The 19,214-nt window shown below is 34.9% G+C and overlaps 1 protein-coding gene across 50 annotated transcripts in view; it reads left to right on the top strand.

The window, feature by feature from the left end:
* The window catches only part of mybpc2b (myosin binding protein Cb), a 61,777-nt gene that overhangs the window by 22,983 nt on the left and 19,580 nt on the right, over positions 1 to 19,214 (top strand). For 4 of the 50 annotated variants that reach the window (XM_064322148.1, XM_064322156.1, XM_064322151.1 and 1 more), the window contains 21 exons: positions 321 to 338; positions 1,510 to 1,527; positions 4,036 to 4,053; positions 4,729 to 4,752; positions 5,093 to 5,113; positions 6,185 to 6,205; positions 6,978 to 6,998; positions 7,277 to 7,294; positions 8,028 to 8,045; positions 8,553 to 8,573; positions 9,934 to 9,951; positions 10,471 to 10,491; positions 11,368 to 11,385; positions 11,769 to 11,789; positions 12,776 to 12,793; positions 13,179 to 13,199; positions 14,169 to 14,185; positions 15,225 to 15,249; positions 15,755 to 15,772; positions 16,286 to 16,306; positions 18,222 to 18,290. In XM_064322148.1, coding sequence (XP_064178218.1) covers positions 321 to 338; positions 1,510 to 1,527; positions 4,036 to 4,053; positions 4,729 to 4,752; positions 5,093 to 5,113; positions 6,185 to 6,205; positions 6,978 to 6,998; positions 7,277 to 7,294; positions 8,028 to 8,045; positions 8,553 to 8,573; positions 9,934 to 9,951; positions 10,471 to 10,491; positions 11,368 to 11,385; positions 11,769 to 11,789; positions 12,776 to 12,793; positions 13,179 to 13,199; positions 14,169 to 14,185; positions 15,225 to 15,249; positions 15,755 to 15,772; positions 16,286 to 16,306; positions 18,222 to 18,290 — 465 coding nt within the window. Of the gene's footprint in view, positions 1 to 320; positions 339 to 1,509; positions 1,528 to 4,035; positions 4,054 to 4,728; positions 4,753 to 5,092; positions 5,114 to 6,184; positions 6,206 to 6,977; positions 6,999 to 7,276; positions 7,295 to 8,027; positions 8,046 to 8,552; positions 8,574 to 9,933; positions 9,952 to 10,470; positions 10,492 to 11,367; positions 11,386 to 11,768; positions 11,790 to 12,775; positions 12,794 to 13,178; positions 13,200 to 14,168; positions 14,187 to 15,224; positions 15,250 to 15,754; positions 15,773 to 16,285; positions 16,307 to 18,221; positions 18,291 to 19,214 lie in introns of all 50 variants that reach the window. The other 46 variants (XM_064322152.1, XM_064322164.1, XM_064322149.1 and 43 more) reach the window with 45 other exon arrangements.

The following is a 19,214-nucleotide window of genomic DNA, read 5'->3' on the forward strand; positions in this document are numbered from 1 at the left end:
TTCAAGACAAGAACTTGAGAGTTTGTTGGAATTGTTTTGCACTGTTTCAGATCATGCATGTTGGATGGACATTTAAACCACAGGACTTCAATTGGTGTAGTAACAGTGACATCACTGCATGAGTTGGATAATGGCAGAGTTAGCCCATGCAAAGACTCTGTATGTTTTCCACTATATGTTCATCACTGTCCGATACAGTCGCAAAGAGTTCATTTAAACCCATTCAAATAACAACAGTAACATGTGTCAGGATAGCAATGCAAAATATTATTTTTCCTACCACAACTCAATTTTAAAATGCTTTCTTTCACTCTCATTAGCAAAACCAAAGGCTGGCGGTAAGACAAAGACAGAATTAATTTAAATCCAGTCTGTGTGTGCTTGTATGTATGTATTGTAGGTAACTGGGAGTGCAAAAAAGTATTAGCATCATTTTGTGTGTTTTTGAAAGATGTCTGTATTTGCATGTAAATGCTGTATTGGAGCATGCATGGACAATACACAATGATAATTTGTTCAGAGTTTATTCATTTGTTTACATGTTATGATTTTACTTTGAAAACTTTTCCTTTTGTAAGACCCAGCTTGCTAACATAAACCTTTTTAATAGACATGGAAATAAATCAAATTAAATCAGTTTTAATTTTATAGAACTTTTTACAAAAAAAACAAAAAAAACTTTACAGAGTAGCAGAAAAAGTGTAAAAACCAGGCCTGAACCCACAAATTGCAAGCACATGAGGTAAACAAAACTTTCCAGGGGGGAGAAAAACCGTCAAACGGTGGCGAGAAAAAAACTTGCCAATGGGAAAAAATTTCGAGAGGACGCCGGCTTGAGAGAGGGAGCCCACCCTCTCTTGGGTGGGCCTGGTGTAAAGTAGTGGTAAATTGGAATGCAGAAGAAATGCAATAAGGGATCAATCACAGCTAATTAACTGGGTTGAGCAGGGTACAGTTGAGGTCCTGTAATACACTAGCTGAAACTGTAGAAGATCAAATGAAGGGATGTACACTACTGTTATCCCATGCAAAGACTCTGTATACTTTCCACTATAAGTTCATCACTGTCCTGCACAGTCGAAAAGAGTTTATTTAAACCCATTCAAATGACAACAGTAACAGGTGTCAGGTAAGCAGTACAGACTATTATATTTCCTACCACAACCCAAGAAGAAAGATCCAATAGCAAGGTCTATTTGAAGGGCTGTGGCTAAGAAAACTTGTGTTAGAATTGTTGTGCACTGTTTCAGAGCATGCATGTTGGATGGACATTTTAACCACATGGCTTCAATTGGTGTAGTAACACTGACAACACTGCATGGGTTGGACAATAGCAGAGTAAGACCCTGTATATTTTCCACTAAAAGTTCATCACTGTCCTGCACAGTGGCAAATAGTTTGTTTAAACCCATTCAAATAACAACAGTAATTTGTGTCAGGTTAACAGTTGAACCTATTATATTTACTACCACAACTCATTTTAAAAATGCTTTCTTTCACTCTCATTAGCAAAAGCCAAGGCTGACGGTAAGACAAAGACAAAATTATTTAACTCCAGTCTGTGTGTGCTTGCATGTATGTATAGCATATTGTAGGTAACTGGGAGTGCACAAGAGTATCCACAACATTTTCTGTGTTTTAAAATATGTCTGCATTTGCATGTAAATGCTATATTTGAACATGCATGGAAAACACACAATGATAATTTGTTCAGTGTTTATTAATTTGTTCACATGTTATGATTTTATTTTGAAAACCATTTCTTTTTGTAAGACCTAGCTTACCAAGATCAAACATTTTTAATAGATGTGGAAATAAATCAAATCAGTTTTATTTGTATAGCGTTTAAGAAAAAAAAAAAACATTTACAAGATAGCAAAAAGCAAAAAATTGGAATGCAGAAGAAATGCAATAAGGGATCTATCACAGCTAATTCAGTGTTGAGCAGGGTGCAGTTGAGGTCCTGTAATACAGTAACTGAAACTGTAGAAGACCAAATGAAGGGATGTACACTATCGTTCAAAAGTTTGGAATCGTTTTGAAAGAAATTGATACTTTTATTAACCAAGGTAGCATTTAATTGGTCATAAAATATAGCCAAGACATTGACAATGTTACAAATGACTATTACTGTGTGAAATAACTTTATTTTAAAATTCTGTCTGTACTTATGATTGCAAAACCCCATTTTCAGCAGCCATTTCTCCAGTGTACTGACAGCACATTTACTTCATCCTTAGGTATACATGCTAATGTAGTAATTTGGTACTGGTGAAAGCACTCCCATTATATTAGGTGCAGACAAAATAATTGCGCTGTTCAATTTAGCTATAAAATATATTTTGTTCAGTTGCTACAGTACCTAGTACACTTTATAGTGTTCTAGAGTTTAATTTTGAAAGTTCAATTTTGTTTAAAAAAAAATAATAAAAAATCTTGCCTGACGCCCCCACAAAAGTAACACCTGCCTCGCATGACTCTGTACCAGTAGAGTTAAAGAACACATTTTTAACTAGTATCGATATTTAAATTTAATTCTTCCCCAGACGGAAACGAGACAGCTACATACAAACTTCACTCTGGTTATGAGTCATATCTCTAGAGGCCTGGGCCAGCAATGTAGATGTTGATTTCGCTATGAGCTACCCATTATAGTTAACTCTGGGGATATTAAAATTAAACACACAAGCCCCATATACATCACAAAACCCACAAATCAGATAACCCATAAGTAAGTTTTAGAACAATTGTTTTTCTTCACGTCGCTTTCGTTACCAATAGCGAAAAAATACTCCCCTAATGCACATACAGCCCAACACATCCACAAACTAAACAATGTACACTTACGGCCATTAAAAAATAAAAAAAAACCTGTTGGCGCGCTTCTCCGTGACGTGAGAACACCAGTAGCCATCGTACTTACGGCAGCCCATATAGTTCTTCAGATAATTGGTGAGGAAGAACTTGGAGATTCCAGCATTGGAGACAATCCTTTGAGAAATGGCTGAGTCTGTCCCCTGGTAGATTCTCGCCAAGGTACACGCACAGTCTGTCCTCTGAATTGTAGACATTCACCTGTGAATTCACCCGCCATTAAGTCTCACCAACCTTCTCCGTCCTTCTCCCAATTCTCCACAGCTCCAAATATCACCAAGTAGGATCTCTAAGCTTTTCCTTTTCTCTTATAATCATTCCAAACCAAACATCAATTTTCAACAACGTAACAAACTTAAAATGCACAGACTATCACATAAAAGGTCAAAACCAAAAAAGTAAGCATGATCACAACCAATTAACCAACAGGAATATAGTAAATAAGCATGACCATAAGGTATCAAAAGGTCCATATAAAAAAAAAAACACACTCACACTGGGGACAAAAATTTAACCCAGTGCATTCCTAGCAAATATTAACCGGTTTCTCCGTGGGTTACATAAAAAATGGCCAAAAAGGAATATCTTTCTCTTGAAACTCGTCTGACAATTGTTGTGAGATTGCCAAGAAGCATGTTAGAGTCTGCAATTTGATAAATAGACACCTCACAGGTCCTCAGCTGGCAGCTTCTGTTTCTGAAACTATAGACTCTGATTTACTTGTCCTCTTACGCAGTCATGCATCTGGGCCTCTTCTCTTTTTGTCCTGGTTAGATCCAGTTTGCGCTCTTCTTTCGAGAGGAGAGTAAAGATCCAATAGCAAGCTCTATTTGAAGGGCCCTGGCTTCTTTCCAGTAAAACTTGTCTTGGAATTCTTTTGCACGGTTTCAGAGCATGCCTGTTGGATGGACATTTTAACCACAGGGCTTCAATTGGTGTAGTAACAGTGACATCACTGCATGAGTTGGACAATGGCAGGGTTAGCCCATGCAAAGACTCTGTATGTTTTCCACTGCAAGTTCATCACTGTCCTGCACAGTTACAAAGAGTCTGTTTAAACCCATTCAAATAACAACAGTAACATGTGCCAGGTTAGCAGTTGAAACTATTATATTTACTACTACAACTCAGTTTAAAAATGCTTTCTTTCACTCTCATTAGCAAAACCCAAGGCTGCTGGTAAGACAAAAACAGAAATAATTTAACTCCAGTCTGTGTGTGCTTGTATGTATATATAGCATATTGTAGGTAACTGGGAGTGCAAAAAAGTATAAGCAACATTTTGTATGTTTTGAAAGACGTCTGTGTTTGCATGTAAATGCAATATTGTAACATGCATGGAAAATATACAATGATAATTTGTTCATAGTTTATTCATTTGTTCAATTTATGATTTTATTTTGAAAACGTTTTCTTTTTGGTAAGACCCAGTTTGCTAACATAAAACCTTTATAATAGATATGGAAATAAATCAAATTAAATCAATTTGATTTATATAGTGCGTTTAAAAAAAAAAGTGCAGAAACTAGGCCTGAACCCCCAAATTGCAAGCGCATGATGTAAAATAAACTTTCCAGAGGGGTGAAAAACCCTCAAACGGTGTGCTAATTTGGTACTAGTGACACACTTCCATTATATTAAGTGCATCTCACACAAGTACTTTCTTAAATAATTAAATTGATATAAAAAAAGAAAACATGGTTTGAGTATGTGGAATGTGCCTGTATAAATTTAACTAATGATGAATATCTTTTATTTTTCATTTTTTGAATGAACAAAATGAATGAAAAAACATTGTGTCACTAGTCACAAATTGTATCATCTATTAATTCAATTCCAATTCAATTTCATTAGCAGAGGCAAAACCCCCAGTAGAAGGTAAGGAAAATTTTAAATTCTTTTCAACTTTTTTTACATTTTATTTGTGAGAAAAATCATGCGTCAGTGTGTATGTTTAATATTAACTTCTCTGGTTTCCTCTCAGTATATAACAATATAACAATTTTAATGGTGACATTTACCATTGGTGTATGGGGCTACATGTCTTCATATCCCAGCCTAAACAATAGAATAAAATATATTTATTTTGAGACTATACTCTACACTTCATACAATATTTTATGGACAAGATTATATCAAAACATGTGTATAAGGTCTATTGAGATAAAGCAAGGCCTTTAGCAAAGTATGTTTTGAACTGGTTTATTTTTATTATCAGAGGCTAAACCTGCAGAAGGTGGTAAGATATGTTCCAAATGCATAGAATTATTACATTTTGTTTGTGAGAAAATGAGTGATAATGAGTCTGAGTGTTTATACTGTATGCTTAATTTTGTGTGCATATCAATACAAAATACAAGATTTTAAATACATGTACATAGTAGATCTATGGGCATTGAAAATATGCTTATGCAAATGGTGTATGGGGTTACATCTGCGTGTGCATGTCTTCAGTCCCAGACCAAAGGAAAAAAGCTTTGGAAAAGTTTTATTGCGGCTGTAGCCTAAATGACCAGATCAATTAACCGCTAATAGTTTCATTAACAATAGATCACCTAAAGATGTAAATAGCAATTTATTTAGCTAAATTTGAAATTGCATGCATTGAATTGATTATTCTCACTGCCTATGAGTTCTTGAGCTGAAAATGCACTGAATGCAGTGAGCATACCAATCATGTTGCATCGTGAAAGTGGACTAGTGGTTGGAGTGATGATAGAGTATGGATTGCAATACATTGTGAATCACAGGTAGTGTTAATTTAATTGATGGTTCCTTCATTGGTTGTGTAGTGGGTCCAGTGTACTATGGAAAATAAACTCATGAATTTTGGCTTAAGAAATGAGCAGCTCTGTATTTTGCAATTATTTGGTAAAAATGTGAGCCACTATAAAATGCAACATTTAATGCACTTCAATATATCGTCGATTCAAAGAACAAGTTGAAATGAATGTCATTCTTTGGCAGTTAGCCACATAGAATTTCATTTCTTTTCAGTATTCCTTGTTCCAACACCTCTGAAATAACCAAAAGTGAGAGAGCATGTACGAAGAACATATTTAAACTGGCACATTATTGAAGCAATGGGCTTTTGTGATATATCTTTGTCAAAAACCTGATGACTCAGCATACTAATTTTGAATGGTGCAAAAACTATTTCTACTGTGCATTTGCTATTTTTGCAGATCTGTTCATGCAGTTTTGTATATGTGTTTTGTTGGTACTATTTGGTGCTGCATGCATAAGCATGCCAGTACAATCTCCATATTATTTAAGTCCTTGTTTTAAAATATTTCTCTTTCATTGCCAGAAGCAAAACCTGCAAATGATGGTAAGAGAAATATGCATTATATAATGTGTTTTGTGTCAATTTAGTTCCTATGATTTGTAACAGTAAACCAATCGATAAACTGTACAACAGTAAAGATACAACAAAGATCAATGCTACGTCTACTCTTTATGACACAGGAGACTATTGAACATTTGCGGCCAATTGTAATCATATATTTGCAACGCTAAGAGTTTTTATCATTTTTTCTGACTTTATGCTGTGATCCTCTACTGTCAAACAGCAAAATTCAACTTTACAGTATAGTAATATTATGGATGTGTTGAACTTACCATAGTTACATTGAAGTTTTATCCATTATTTTGTGCCATAATAGTGGAATGTAGTTGTTTTCGGGCTGGAAAAGGCTATAATTTTCAGGACACATTGAGAAAACGTTTTGTTTTTCATTTATCATGTATGTCTTGCTTATAAATATACTATACATCTGATATGTAAGTATTGTAATGATAATGATTAAATGATTTGAATCCTAGTTATACATTTTTGACGAAATAACATTTTGGGTCACAGGTGGCCCACTTGAAATAATGCTACCCTTAGTGGACAGGGGAGTAGTAACTCTACAGAAGAATATTGTACTTTCCAACCAATCGCCATAACCATAATGAACAGCATTTTGATATGATTTTCGTTATCCACTGTATAAACATTTGAGCTGGCAGAGGGTGAATCAGAATAATTATAAAGTTATGAAATGTTGTTTATGTGGATCTTTCACTGTATTAAAATATTATTTTCTTATTATTAATAGAAGTGAAGCCAGCAGAAGAGAGTAAGGAAAAAAGAATGCATACATGTTTTTCAGATTCTGTAGGTGTAAAGTTAAAATAGGTGTTTATATTGTTAAGTTTTTTATATATTTTTTTTTATATTTGTTTTTTTTATATATTGTTTTTTTGCGGAATCTTTATGCTAATCAGTAAATGCAGTCATGTTACGTTCATTACAGCACTCTTGTTTTGGCGTGTGTGTGTGTTTGTGTGTTTGTGTGTACGCGTTGTATATATACGACCCTACAGTAAGTTAAAATTGTTTTCCTTTCGTTGTCAGAAGCAAAACCTGCAGAGGGTAAGAGAAAGATACAATGCCTATAAGTATTTCTGGTGTGTGTGTGTTTATACGGTCAGTATATGGGTTTGGGCATGTAATGAGTTTGCATTTAAGTCATAAATATTGACCAAAAAGACTTCCTCAGCATTTTGTCGGCTTGCCATTATTGCCAAACCCAGTAATTTCTGTGTTTATTGGTGCAACATAAAAATAAAATAAGAAATGAAGTGTTTAGAGTTTTTTTGCAGGTGTTAGGCTGCAGAAACTCATTAACAACTGCATAGAAATGTGGCACCCGATATCGTGCACCAGCTTATATATACTGTGTGTACTTCATGTTTAAGGAAAATATTCAAATAATGATTTTGAATATTATCAAATTATTCATCTTAGTTATTAATATAATGAACAACTACATTTCTTCATATACAAATATGTGTCTGTGGCATGTGTATGTGTGTGTATGCCTGCATTTCTGTAATATTGTATTATATTAAGATTTTGCCAAAGACTCAAGGGCAATTAAGGTCAGTTTGTACATAGTTCAATTAAACCACATTACTTACGTCAGTAAACTGTATTATCCCAGAATGACAATTCTCACTCTTATACAGTACAGGTAACTGCCCAATTGTGTGTGTGTGTGTGTGTGTGTGTGTGTGTGTGTCTGTTGAATTTATTTCTGCATGTATGCATATTCTCCAAACACTACAGTGCTTGCACTGAAATTCATTATTTTCATTATTAATAGCAAAGCCTGCAGAAGGAGGTAAGAGTGCAACAATGTTCTAAATTGTCTATGTGAGATGTGTGTTGGTATGTATACGTCCATGCACATCATATGTGAGTGTGTGTGTGTGGACATTTAAAAAATTACATACATCTTTACCTATGTGACGATATGTTTCAATTACATTTTCAAAATTCCATATTTTTGAGTTGCATCAAGTCAACATTTGATATTATATTAATATTCAATATTAAACACATACTTTGCATTTATTGCTTGTTGTCTTTTTTTATATTTTTATCATTTTAATTTCTGTATTTATTCATGTTTTTAGTTGTTTATGGGTATTCCTATACTCCACTTCATCATTAAAATAATTAACAACAATGTTTCTTCATATTAAAACACCATACGTGTCAATAAGGAGTAAACTGTATGTTAGTGTGTCTGTAGCATGTGTGTGTGTATGCCTGCATTTCTGTAATCTTGTATTATTTTAACACTTTTCCATGTCATTGTATTGAAATCATGTATCTTCATTGTCAGATGCTAAACCAGCAGAAGAGGGTAAGCAAAAGATACATAGCATACATGAGGTTATGACTGCTGGACTGTATGTTTAATTTTTGATGAGGCATGTAGTGGTGATCCTGTGTCTGCGTGAAAGTTGTGTTGAAGGGAAATAACTGTTTTTTAATATTATGGCTACCAAAATATCTGAAACCTGGATCTCTGCACATGATGTAGGTCTGCAAGTCTCCATATGACATGAATTTATATTTTTATATCATAATTCTATTGAATTATCTGCATATGGTCCAATGCTTTCAGTAGACAGCAGTTATAAACAGCATATCTGGATCAAAATAACTAGTTCAAATGACAGCCATTTTGATTTTGAAGTTAGTCTGTTGTGAGCACATGATGCTTTTCAAACTCTTTCTTCAGTATAATGATACCCGTGAAAATGCACACTGGTGAATTGCACATCACATGTATTTATTAACAAATTTGAACATCAAAAATTGTAGGATTATGGATGCTGTGCATTTACCCAACCTTACCCAAATAGGAGACCCTGCAGCTGAACATCCATTTCAATTAAGAGGCTCTGTGTGAAAATTTAAGCTGTGTTGAACATTTAGTTTATCACAAACACGTTTTAAATAATGACGGATACAGATAAGAGTGGTTTTGCCACACCAATGTAACACAACAACAAACCCCAAAAACTGCTGCCAGAATATGAAACTTACAGGCAGTGTGCAGGCATCCATACAACTAGCTATAGTTGTGTAATTGCTAATAGATTTACATAGCTACAGTATAGGCATTTTTGAAGTTATCAAAATAGCTAGCTAGCACCAAAATCAATAATAAAAATGTAACATGGTTCGATACCAAGCCACTAAGTAGCTATATGGCTGGCTAGCTAACTAATGCATAAAGTTGCTGTAGCTAGTTTTACTGTATTAAAGTGAATCCATGTTTCTGCTGTCGGTGTGCCTATCTGCTGCTGTGACACCGTCGCTGGACCTAATGGTCTCATCTAATATTCGTTTAGAACTTCAGAACAATGGAATTATTCCAATTTGGAGAAGCTAGCCTGATTTTGTGAAAGTGCTATTATTATTATTATTATTATTATTATTTCTCACTAGTACTTGTACTTGTCAAAATTCAAGGTCAACACAAAGTCAGTTTGTACATACTGTAGTTCAATTAAATCACATTACTTATGTCAGTAAACTGTATAATCCTAGAATCAGAATGACAATTCTCACACTTATGTAGTACAGGTGACTGCCCACCTGTATGTGTGTGTGTGTGTGTGTTTATGTATTGAATTTGTTATTTATGCATTGTATGCATATTCTACAAACACTTAACTTCTTGCACTGAAATCTATTCTTTTCATTATCTATAGCAAAGCCTGCAGAAGGAGGTAAGAGTGCAACATTGTTTCAAGTAGTCTGTGTGAGATTTGTGTTGGTATGTGTACTTGTGTTCCCATCATGTGTGTGCGTGTGTGTGTGTGTGTGTGTGTGTGGACATAAAAACTACATGTTTACCTATGTGACTATGTTTCCATTTCCATTTTCAAAATCCAATATTTGTCAATTAAATCAATTCAACATTCAAAAATGATCCGTGTTAAATCAACTCTTATAAATGGTAAATGGACTGCATTTATATAGTGCTTTTATCCAAAGCGCTTTACAATTGATGCCTCTCATTCACCAGAGCAGTGAGGGGTTAGGTGTCTTGCTCAGGGACACTTCTTATATTTCATAATGAACAACTACAATTCTTCATGATATTGTACATGTCAAGTAAATAAGGAGGAAACTGCAACAGTGTGTCTGTAGCACGTGTTTGTGTGTGTGCCTGCATTTCTATAATTCTGTATTAATTTAACACATTTCCATGTTTTTGTATTGAAATCATTTATTTTCATTGTCAGATGCTCAACCAGCAGAAGAGGGTAAGCAAAAAATGCATAGCATACATGATGTGTTGTGACTGCTGGAGTGTAAGTTTGATTTTTGATCAGGCATGTAGTGGTGTTCCTGTGTCAGCGGTGTTGAAGGGAAGTAATTAAAAAAAAAAAATATTATGGTTACCAAAATCTCTGATTATGGAATATGTATCTCCAACTCTTTTTGGATCTCTTTTGGCCTTTTTGAAGTTATCAAAATAGCTATCTAGCAGTGAAAGTAATGATAACAATGTTACATGGTTCAATACCAAGCTACAAAGTAAATATGGCTAGCTAGCTAACTAATAAAGTTGCTGTAGCTAGTTTAGCAATGTTAGTGAATCATGATAGGCAGTTAGCTATATAGAAGAAATAGCCAGCTAGTTATCTGCAGAGCTGCTTATTATGATGGACTTGTCTCAGCTAAATGGGCGGACACAGCTTCGGCTCTGTGCACTACATGTCCAGACTGTTACCTATTCTTAGTGTTGAACATAAGCTAATGGAAAATAGTTTACAAGCATTTGCCATGTCGAACATAGCTCCGATAAGAGCTAGATGAATGTTGTATATAATAATTAGTCATTCTGGTCCAGATTTATCTTATCATTTTTCTTCAACCTCCTGGGGAAAAAAGGAACAAACTAAGTTACTGCTGGTATTGGTGGTTAATGCAAGATTTTTCAATTTACTTTAAAGCATTATTATTATTATTATTATAACTAATAGTTTCCAGAGACCTGCATTGTCTTTATACAGTACAGGTGACTGCCCACCTGTGTGTGTGTGTGTGTGTGTGTGTTGAATTTATTCCTGCATGTAAGCATATTCTACAAACACTTCAGTTTCTGCACTGAAATCCATTCTTTTTATTATCTATAGCAAAGCCTGCAGAAGGAGGTAAGAGTGCAACAATGTTTCAAGTAGTCTGTGTGAGATTTGTGTTGGTATGTGTATTTACATGCACATCATATGTGTGTGTGTATAGACATAAAAAATACATGTTTACATATGTGACTATGTTTCCATTTCCATTTTCAAAATTCAGTATTTGTCAGTTGAATCAATTCAACATTCAAAAATGTTCAGTGTTAAATCAACTCATATGTAATAATGAGCAACTACAATTCTTCATGATATCGTACATGTCAAGTAAATAAGGAGGAAACTGCAACAGTGTCTGTAGCACGTGTTTGTGTGTGTGTGCCTGCATTTCTATAATTCTGTATTATTTTAACACTTTTCCATGTCTTTGTATTGAAATAATTTATCTTCATTTTCAGATGCTCAACCAGCAGAAGAGGGTAAGCAAAAGCTTCATAGCATACATGAGGTGTTGTGACTGCTGAACTGTATGTTTAATTTTTGATCAGGCATGTAGTGGTGTTCCTGTGCCTGTGTGAATGTGATGTTAAAAGGAAGTAATTGTTTTTCAATATTATGGCTAGAAAAATCTGTGGTTAAGGAACATGTATCTCCAGCTCTCTTGCAATCTCTTTTGTCCTTTTTTAAGTTATCAAAATAGTTAGCTAGCACAGAAAGTGATGATAATAATGTTACAGGGTCCGATACCAAGCTGCAAAGTAAATATGGCTAACTAATAAAGTTGCTGTAGCTAGTTATACAGTGTTAAAGTTAATCATGATAGCCAGCTAGCTATATATTAGAATTAGCTAGCTAGTTACCTGAAGAGCTTCTTATGATGATGGACTTGTCTCAGCTAGATGAGCAGATACAGCTTTGGCTCTGTGCACTACATTTCCAGATTGTTACTGTACCTATCCTTAGTGTTGAATATAAGCTAATAGAAAAAAAAATGTTTACAAGCATTTGCCATGTTGTACATTGCTCCGATAAGAGACAGTTTACAGTTGTAAATAATAATTTGGCATTCTGGTCCAGATTTATCTTATAGTTTTTCTGCAACCTGGGGAAAAAAGGAACAAATCAAGTTACTTCTGGAATTGGTGGTTTTCACTTTACTTTAAAGCCTTTTATTATTATTATTATTATTATTTCTAACTAGTACTTATCAAAGACCCAAGGTCAACACAAGGTCAGTTTGTACATAGTTAAATTAAACCACTTTAATTATGTCAATAAACAGTATAATTCTAGAATCAGAATGACAATTTTCACTCTTATGCAGTACAGGCGACTGCCCACCTGTGTGTGTGTGTGTGTGTGTGTGTGTGTGTGTGTGTGCGTGTTGAATTTATTTCTGCATGTATGAATATTCTCCAAACACTTCAGTTCCTGCACTGAAATCCATTCTTTTCATTATCTATAGCAAAGCCTGCAGAAGGAGGTAAGAGTGCAACAATGTTTCAAGTAGTCTGTGTGAGATTTGTGTTGGTATGTGTACTTACATACACATCATGTGTGTGTGTGTGTAGACATAAAAAATACATGTTTACATATGTGACTATGTTTCCATTTCCATTTTCAAAATTCAGTATTTGTCAGTTGAATCAATTCAACATTCAAAAATGTTCAGTGTTAAATCAATTCTTATATGTAATAATGAGCAACTACAATTCTTCATGATATCGTACATGTCAAGTAAATAAGGAGGAAACTGCAACAGTGTCTGTAGCACGTGTTTGTGTGTGTGTGCCTGCATTTCTATAATTCTGTATTATTTTAACACTTTTCCATGTCTTTGTATTGAAATAATTTATCTTCATTTTCAGATGCTCAACCAGCAGAAGAGGGTAAGCAAAAGATTCATAGCATACATGAGGTGTTGTGACTGCTGAACTGTATGTTTAATTTTTGATCAGGCATGTAGTGGTGTTCCTGTGCCTGTGTGAATGTGATGTTAAAAGGAAGTAATTGTTTTTCAATATTATGGCTAGAAAAATCTGTGGTTAAGGAACATGTATCTCCAACTCTCTTTCAATCTCTTTTGTCCTTTTTGAAGTTATCAAAATAGCTAGCTAGCACAGAAAGTGATGATAATAATGTTACAGGGTCCGGTACCAAGCTGCAAAGTAAATATGGCTAACTAATAAAGTTGCTGTAGCTAGTTATACAGTGTTAAAGTTAATCATGATAGCCAGCTAGCTATATATTAGAATTAGCTAGCTAGTTATCTGAAGAGCTTCTTATGATGATGGACTTGTCTCAGCTAGATGAGCAGATACAGCTTTGGCTCTGTGCACTACATTTCCAGATTGTTACTGTACCTATCCTTAGTGTTGAATATAAGCTAATAGAAAAAAAAGGTTTACAAGCATTTGCCATGTTGTACAATGCTCCGATAAGAGACAGTTGAAAGTTGTAAATAATAATTTGGCATTCTGGTCCAGATTTATCTTATAGTTTTTCTGCAACCTGGGGAAAAAAGGAACAAATCAAGTTACTGCTGGAATTGGTGGTTTTCACTTTACTTTAAAGCCTTTTATTATTATTATTATTATTTTTTCTAACTAGTACTTATCAAAGACCCAAGGTCAACACAAGGTCAGTTTGTACATAGTTAAATTAAACCACTTTAATTATGTCAATAAACAGTATTATTCTAGAATCAGAATGACAATTTTCACTCTTATGCAGTACAGGCGACTGCCCACCTGTGTGTGTGTGTGTGTGTGTGCGTGTTGAATTTATTTCTGCATGTATGCATATTCTCCAAACACTTCAGTTCCTGCACTGAAATCCATTCTTTTCATTATCTATAGCAAAGCCTGCAGAAGGAGGTAAAAGTGCAACAATGTTTCAAGTAGTCTGTGTGAGATTTGTGTTGGTATGTGTACTTACATGCACATCATGTGTGTGTGTGTGTGTGTGTGTATGTGTGTAGGCATATAAAACTGCATACATGTTTACCTATGTGATTATATGTTTCATTTACATTTTCAAAATTCAATATTTGTCAGTTGCATCAAGTCAACATTTAATATTATAGCCAAATCCTGTGACTCAGGAACTATTCGCAACTGCACAGTAAAATGTTCAGTGTTAAATCAGCTCTTACAGAGTACATATGGTCCCAACAGGACTTGTATGTGCTCTGTCAGAGTTGAATTAACACTGCACATTTTACAGTGTGCCTTTGGGAATATAGGGCCCTATTTTCCAGCTGATGCATGGTATTATAACCCGTTGCACTGGCAAAGTGGAAATCTCATCATGGAGTTTGACAGGCCTGTGCCGTTTGGTAACATCATGACTCACCATGCACCGAAGTGGGAGGAGAGGCACTGTAGGGGGCATTTAATTAAAGATCAAGCAGAGCACTGGAATTTTGGTGCAGCTCAGTGCAATTTTGGTGTGAAGTCTAGTCTGCGATTTGCGCCATTACCACCCACCTGCACAAACCACCTTTAAGTTGTAGCCCAACGTACAGTAGATTGCTTATTTTTATGCATTCCCATTCAATGTATACATGATCATAACCTATTCAAAAGCAAGTCAGTGGTTTTCATGTATCATATGAAGTCCAGTTTGACTTTGATGTAAATCCCCCAAGCAAGAAAAAACGCATATTTGCATTCTTTTTATCATTTTAATTCCTGTGTTTATTCATGTTTTTAGTTGTTTATGGCTATTCCTATACTGCACTTCATCATTAAAATAATTAACAATGTTTCTTCATATTAAAACATCATACATGTCAATAAGGAATAAACTGTATGTTAGTGTGTCTGTAGCATGTGTGTGTATGCCTGCATTTCTGTAATCTTTTTCTGTAACACTTTTCCATGTCTTTGTATTGAAATCATTTATCTTCATTGGCAGATGCTCAACCAGGAGACGCAGGTAAGCAAAAGATACATAGCATACATGAGGTTGTTACTGCTGGAATGTAAGTTTGATTTTTGATGAGGCATGTAGTGCTGTTCCTGTGTCTGTGTGAAAGTGGTGTTGAAGGGAAATAGTTCCTCCTGTGAAAAAAAGGAACAAATCAAGTTACTGCTGGGATTGGTGGTTAATGTAAGATTTTTCCCTTCACTTTAAAGCATTATTATTATTATTATTATTAGTATTATTATTATTATTATTATTATTTCTAAGTAGTAGTTGCCAGAGACTCAAGGGCAATTAAGGTCAGTTTGTACATAGTTCAATTAAACCACATTACTTATGTCAGTAAACTGTATTATCCCAGAATGACAATTCTCACTCTTATACAGTACAGGTAACTGCCCAATTGTGTGTGTGTGTGTGTGTGTGTGTGTGTCTGTTGAATTTATTTCTGCATGTATGCATATTCTCCAAACACTACAGTTCTTGCACTGAAATTCATTATTTTCATTATTTATAGCAAAGCCTGCAGAAGGAGGTAAGAGTGCAACAATGTTCTAAATTGTCTATGTGAGATGTGTGTTGGTATGTGTACGTCCATGCACATCATGTGTGAGTGTGTGTGTGTGGAGACATAAAAAAAAATTACATACATCTTTACCTATGTGACTATATGTTTCATTTACATTTTCAAAATTCCATATTTTTGAGTTGCATCAAGTCAACATTCAATATTATATTAATATTCAATATTAAACGCATACTTTGCATTTATTGTTTGTTGTCTTTTTTATATTTTTATCTTTTTAATTCTTGTATTTATTCATGTTTTTAATTGTTTAGGGCTATTCTTATACTGCACTTCATCATTAAAATAATTAACAACTATGTTTCTTCATATTAAAACATTATACATGTCAATAAAAAGGAAACTGGATGTGAGTGTGTCTATGGAATGTGTGTGTGTGTGTATGTCTGCATCTTTGTAATCTTGTATTATTTTAACACTTTTCCATGTCTTTGTATTGAAATCATTTATCTTCATTGTCAGATGCTCAACCAGCAGAACAGGGTAAGTAAAAGATACATAGCATACATGAGGTTGTTACTGCAGGACTGTATGTTTAATTTTTGATGAGGCATGTAGTGCTGTTCCTGTGTCTGCATGAAAGTGGTGTTGAAGGGAAATAGTTGTTTTTCAATATTATTGTTACCAAAATCTCTGTTTATGGAACATGTATCTCCAATTCTCTTCTGAACTCTGTTGGCCTTTTTGAAGTTATCAAAATAGCTAGCTAGCACAGACAGTAAGTATAACAATGTTACATGGTTCGATACCAAGCTTCAAAGTAAATATAGCTAGCTAGCTAAAAAATAACATTGCTGTAGCTAGCTTTACAATGTTAAAGTGAATCATGATAACCAGCTAGCTACATATTAGCCAGCTAGTTATCTGAAGAGCAGCTTATGATGGACTTGTCTCAGCTAAATGGGCAGATACAGCTTCAGCTCTCTGCACTATATTTCCAGCCTGTTACCTATCCTTAGTATTGAACATAAGCTAATGGAAAATAGTTTACAAGCATTTGCCATGTTGAACATAGCTCTGATAAGAGACAGATTAAAGTTGTAAATAATAATTTCTAATTCTGGTCCAAATCCACCTCCTTGGAGGAAAAAGGAAAAAACCAAGTAATTGCTGGTGGTTAATGCAAGTTTCTCCCTTCAGTTTAAAGCACTATTATTATTATTATTATTATTATTATTATCAGAACTAACTTTGTTAAAAACAGCGTTTCCATAATTTGCTTTTCAGGACCTTGTGGAAATTACTTATTTTAAAAATGGGCTGATGAAAGAGAGTACTAACATCAAACAGTCATTTTTGTCTATTTTTGAGTTGATATACTGTTTTTAGGTTTAGATTAGCTATAAATAGAGGGACTATTTTCATATTGTTTACTGCGTAGACCAATATGAAAATATAATATTCTTTACTTCAATTAGATTTCTCTCATATTTTGTGTATAAGATCAAACTGATAAACAATAAGTATGTTTTTCTGTAGGCTTTTTTGCTCATGTTACCAAGGGCAATAGTTTTGAAAGGCATTGTACAGTATGTGGTTTGTTTGTGGATCTCAGTGCATGATGCTGTGTAACAGTGTTCACACAGAAGTTAGGACTAACAAATTCCTTTATTTATTGACATCTTAGGTACCACTTTTATATAAGGCAAGCAATAGATTTTCATCTAATCTATTTCAGCATAATATAGTACAATTCAAAATAGTGATGTGAAATTATGTCAATGATGGTCCATGTGCAAGATTCATCCAATTTCAATAGACATGTTGTCTTCAGATTTACTGTAACACTCTAGTACTGAAGAGTGGGCGTGACCAAACTAACACACACACATACACTTGCAGCTAAAGGATCACCCATACCTTCAGTTCACAATCATTAGAAAAATTACTACTATTGGTCTCACTCTCATAATGAAATACATGTAAGATCATATGTGAATCCATTTAATAAAAATTAAAATCTACTGACCAAAAAAAGGTAATAGAAGGATAGACAGGCTACAAGTCTAAGGCAAGTGAGGGATGGCCGTCTGGTATCATAACAACCCAACATCTGTCAAGGAACAAGGAGGACAGAGGCTACCTGACAAACCTGCAGTTTCTGATAACCCTGCTTACATAATATGTCAAAGCTAAAACGTGTTGTATGCAAGTAGACAGTTTTTTTTCCCATTGTGTTTGTCCCTTGTTAACTTACTTCCCTCAAAACACATTCATGTCTGTTTAACAACATAGAGGGATGTTTTTTGCAGGGGGACGAGTCATCTGCATCTCTGTTATTGCATGTATTCTTGCCTGACTTTTACAACAACACAAATGTTCATGTCTGAATAGCAGATGATCCACACTGCTTCATCTTTGCTTTTCCACTGTTCATTCTTCATCTTCTCTCTCTCAGAGGTTCACGAGATGACAGAACTGACTGGTCTCTTTGTGGAGAAACCAGACAACGCCTGTGCTACAACTGGTGAGAAGGCAATTTCATCCTCTCATTATACCATTAATAAAGAGCATGTCTGTTTCACAGCTCCATTGGAGCAAAGCTGGGTCAGGCTGCTTCAGTGATCACTAATGCAGTCACTGCCATCAGCATATCAGTACCCTAACATCAGCACAGTCGCTTTGCTTTGTTAATCATCAGAACCACATCACAATCCACCAATAACCATTAGCACAGAGTCACATTGCACCATTGGTTGTCAGAACCAAGTCAAAATACACCAATAAGCATCACACAGATCCATTAATTGTCAGATTATTTTGATGCAACATTTCTTGCTTACTCTTTCTTGACTGCGTGTGTCTGTTACGCGCTTGCTCTTCGGTGGCAGAGAGAGTTAGTGGCAGGAGGCCTGAAATATCGGCATACAGCAATGTTCAGTGGTAAAACTCTTGCCTCTAAAATAAAAAAAATGTGTTAAGACAACGATGTTTAGGTAAACATATGATCGAACAACAGCTAATTTACAAACAAACACAAAAGCAACTTTTACTGAAATTAAAAAAACTAGTGCATCCTGTCAACCAGTTAGCTGGCTTCCTAATGTAAACTGTCAGTGTAAACTGTCAATGGAGAATGGAACTGAACAGGCTGGCTTATATTGCTGGGGCGAGGTACAACATGCTGCACAGGATAGGGCCAGGTGGAAGCAGATAGTCGCAGCCTTATGTTCCACAGGGAACAAAGAGGATTAAGTGAGTAAGTTATATTGCAGGAGAAATACGAAGGCATTACCATGTGCGTATTGCCCACACACCAACACCTATCAGCAGAGTCACACTGTCCCATTAATCCCCAGGAACACATCAAAATGCAGCATTAACCATCATATGAATCATACCGCAACACCCTGTCCTTAATAAAATGCATTCTCTTTGTTGCAGAAGTCCA

The sequence above is a fragment of the Anguilla rostrata genome, chromosome 2 (assembly GCF_018555375.3).
Source record: "Anguilla rostrata isolate EN2019 chromosome 2, ASM1855537v3, whole genome shotgun sequence".
In the NCBI taxonomy this organism is placed as follows: Eukaryota; Metazoa; Chordata; class Actinopteri; order Anguilliformes; family Anguillidae; genus Anguilla; species Anguilla rostrata.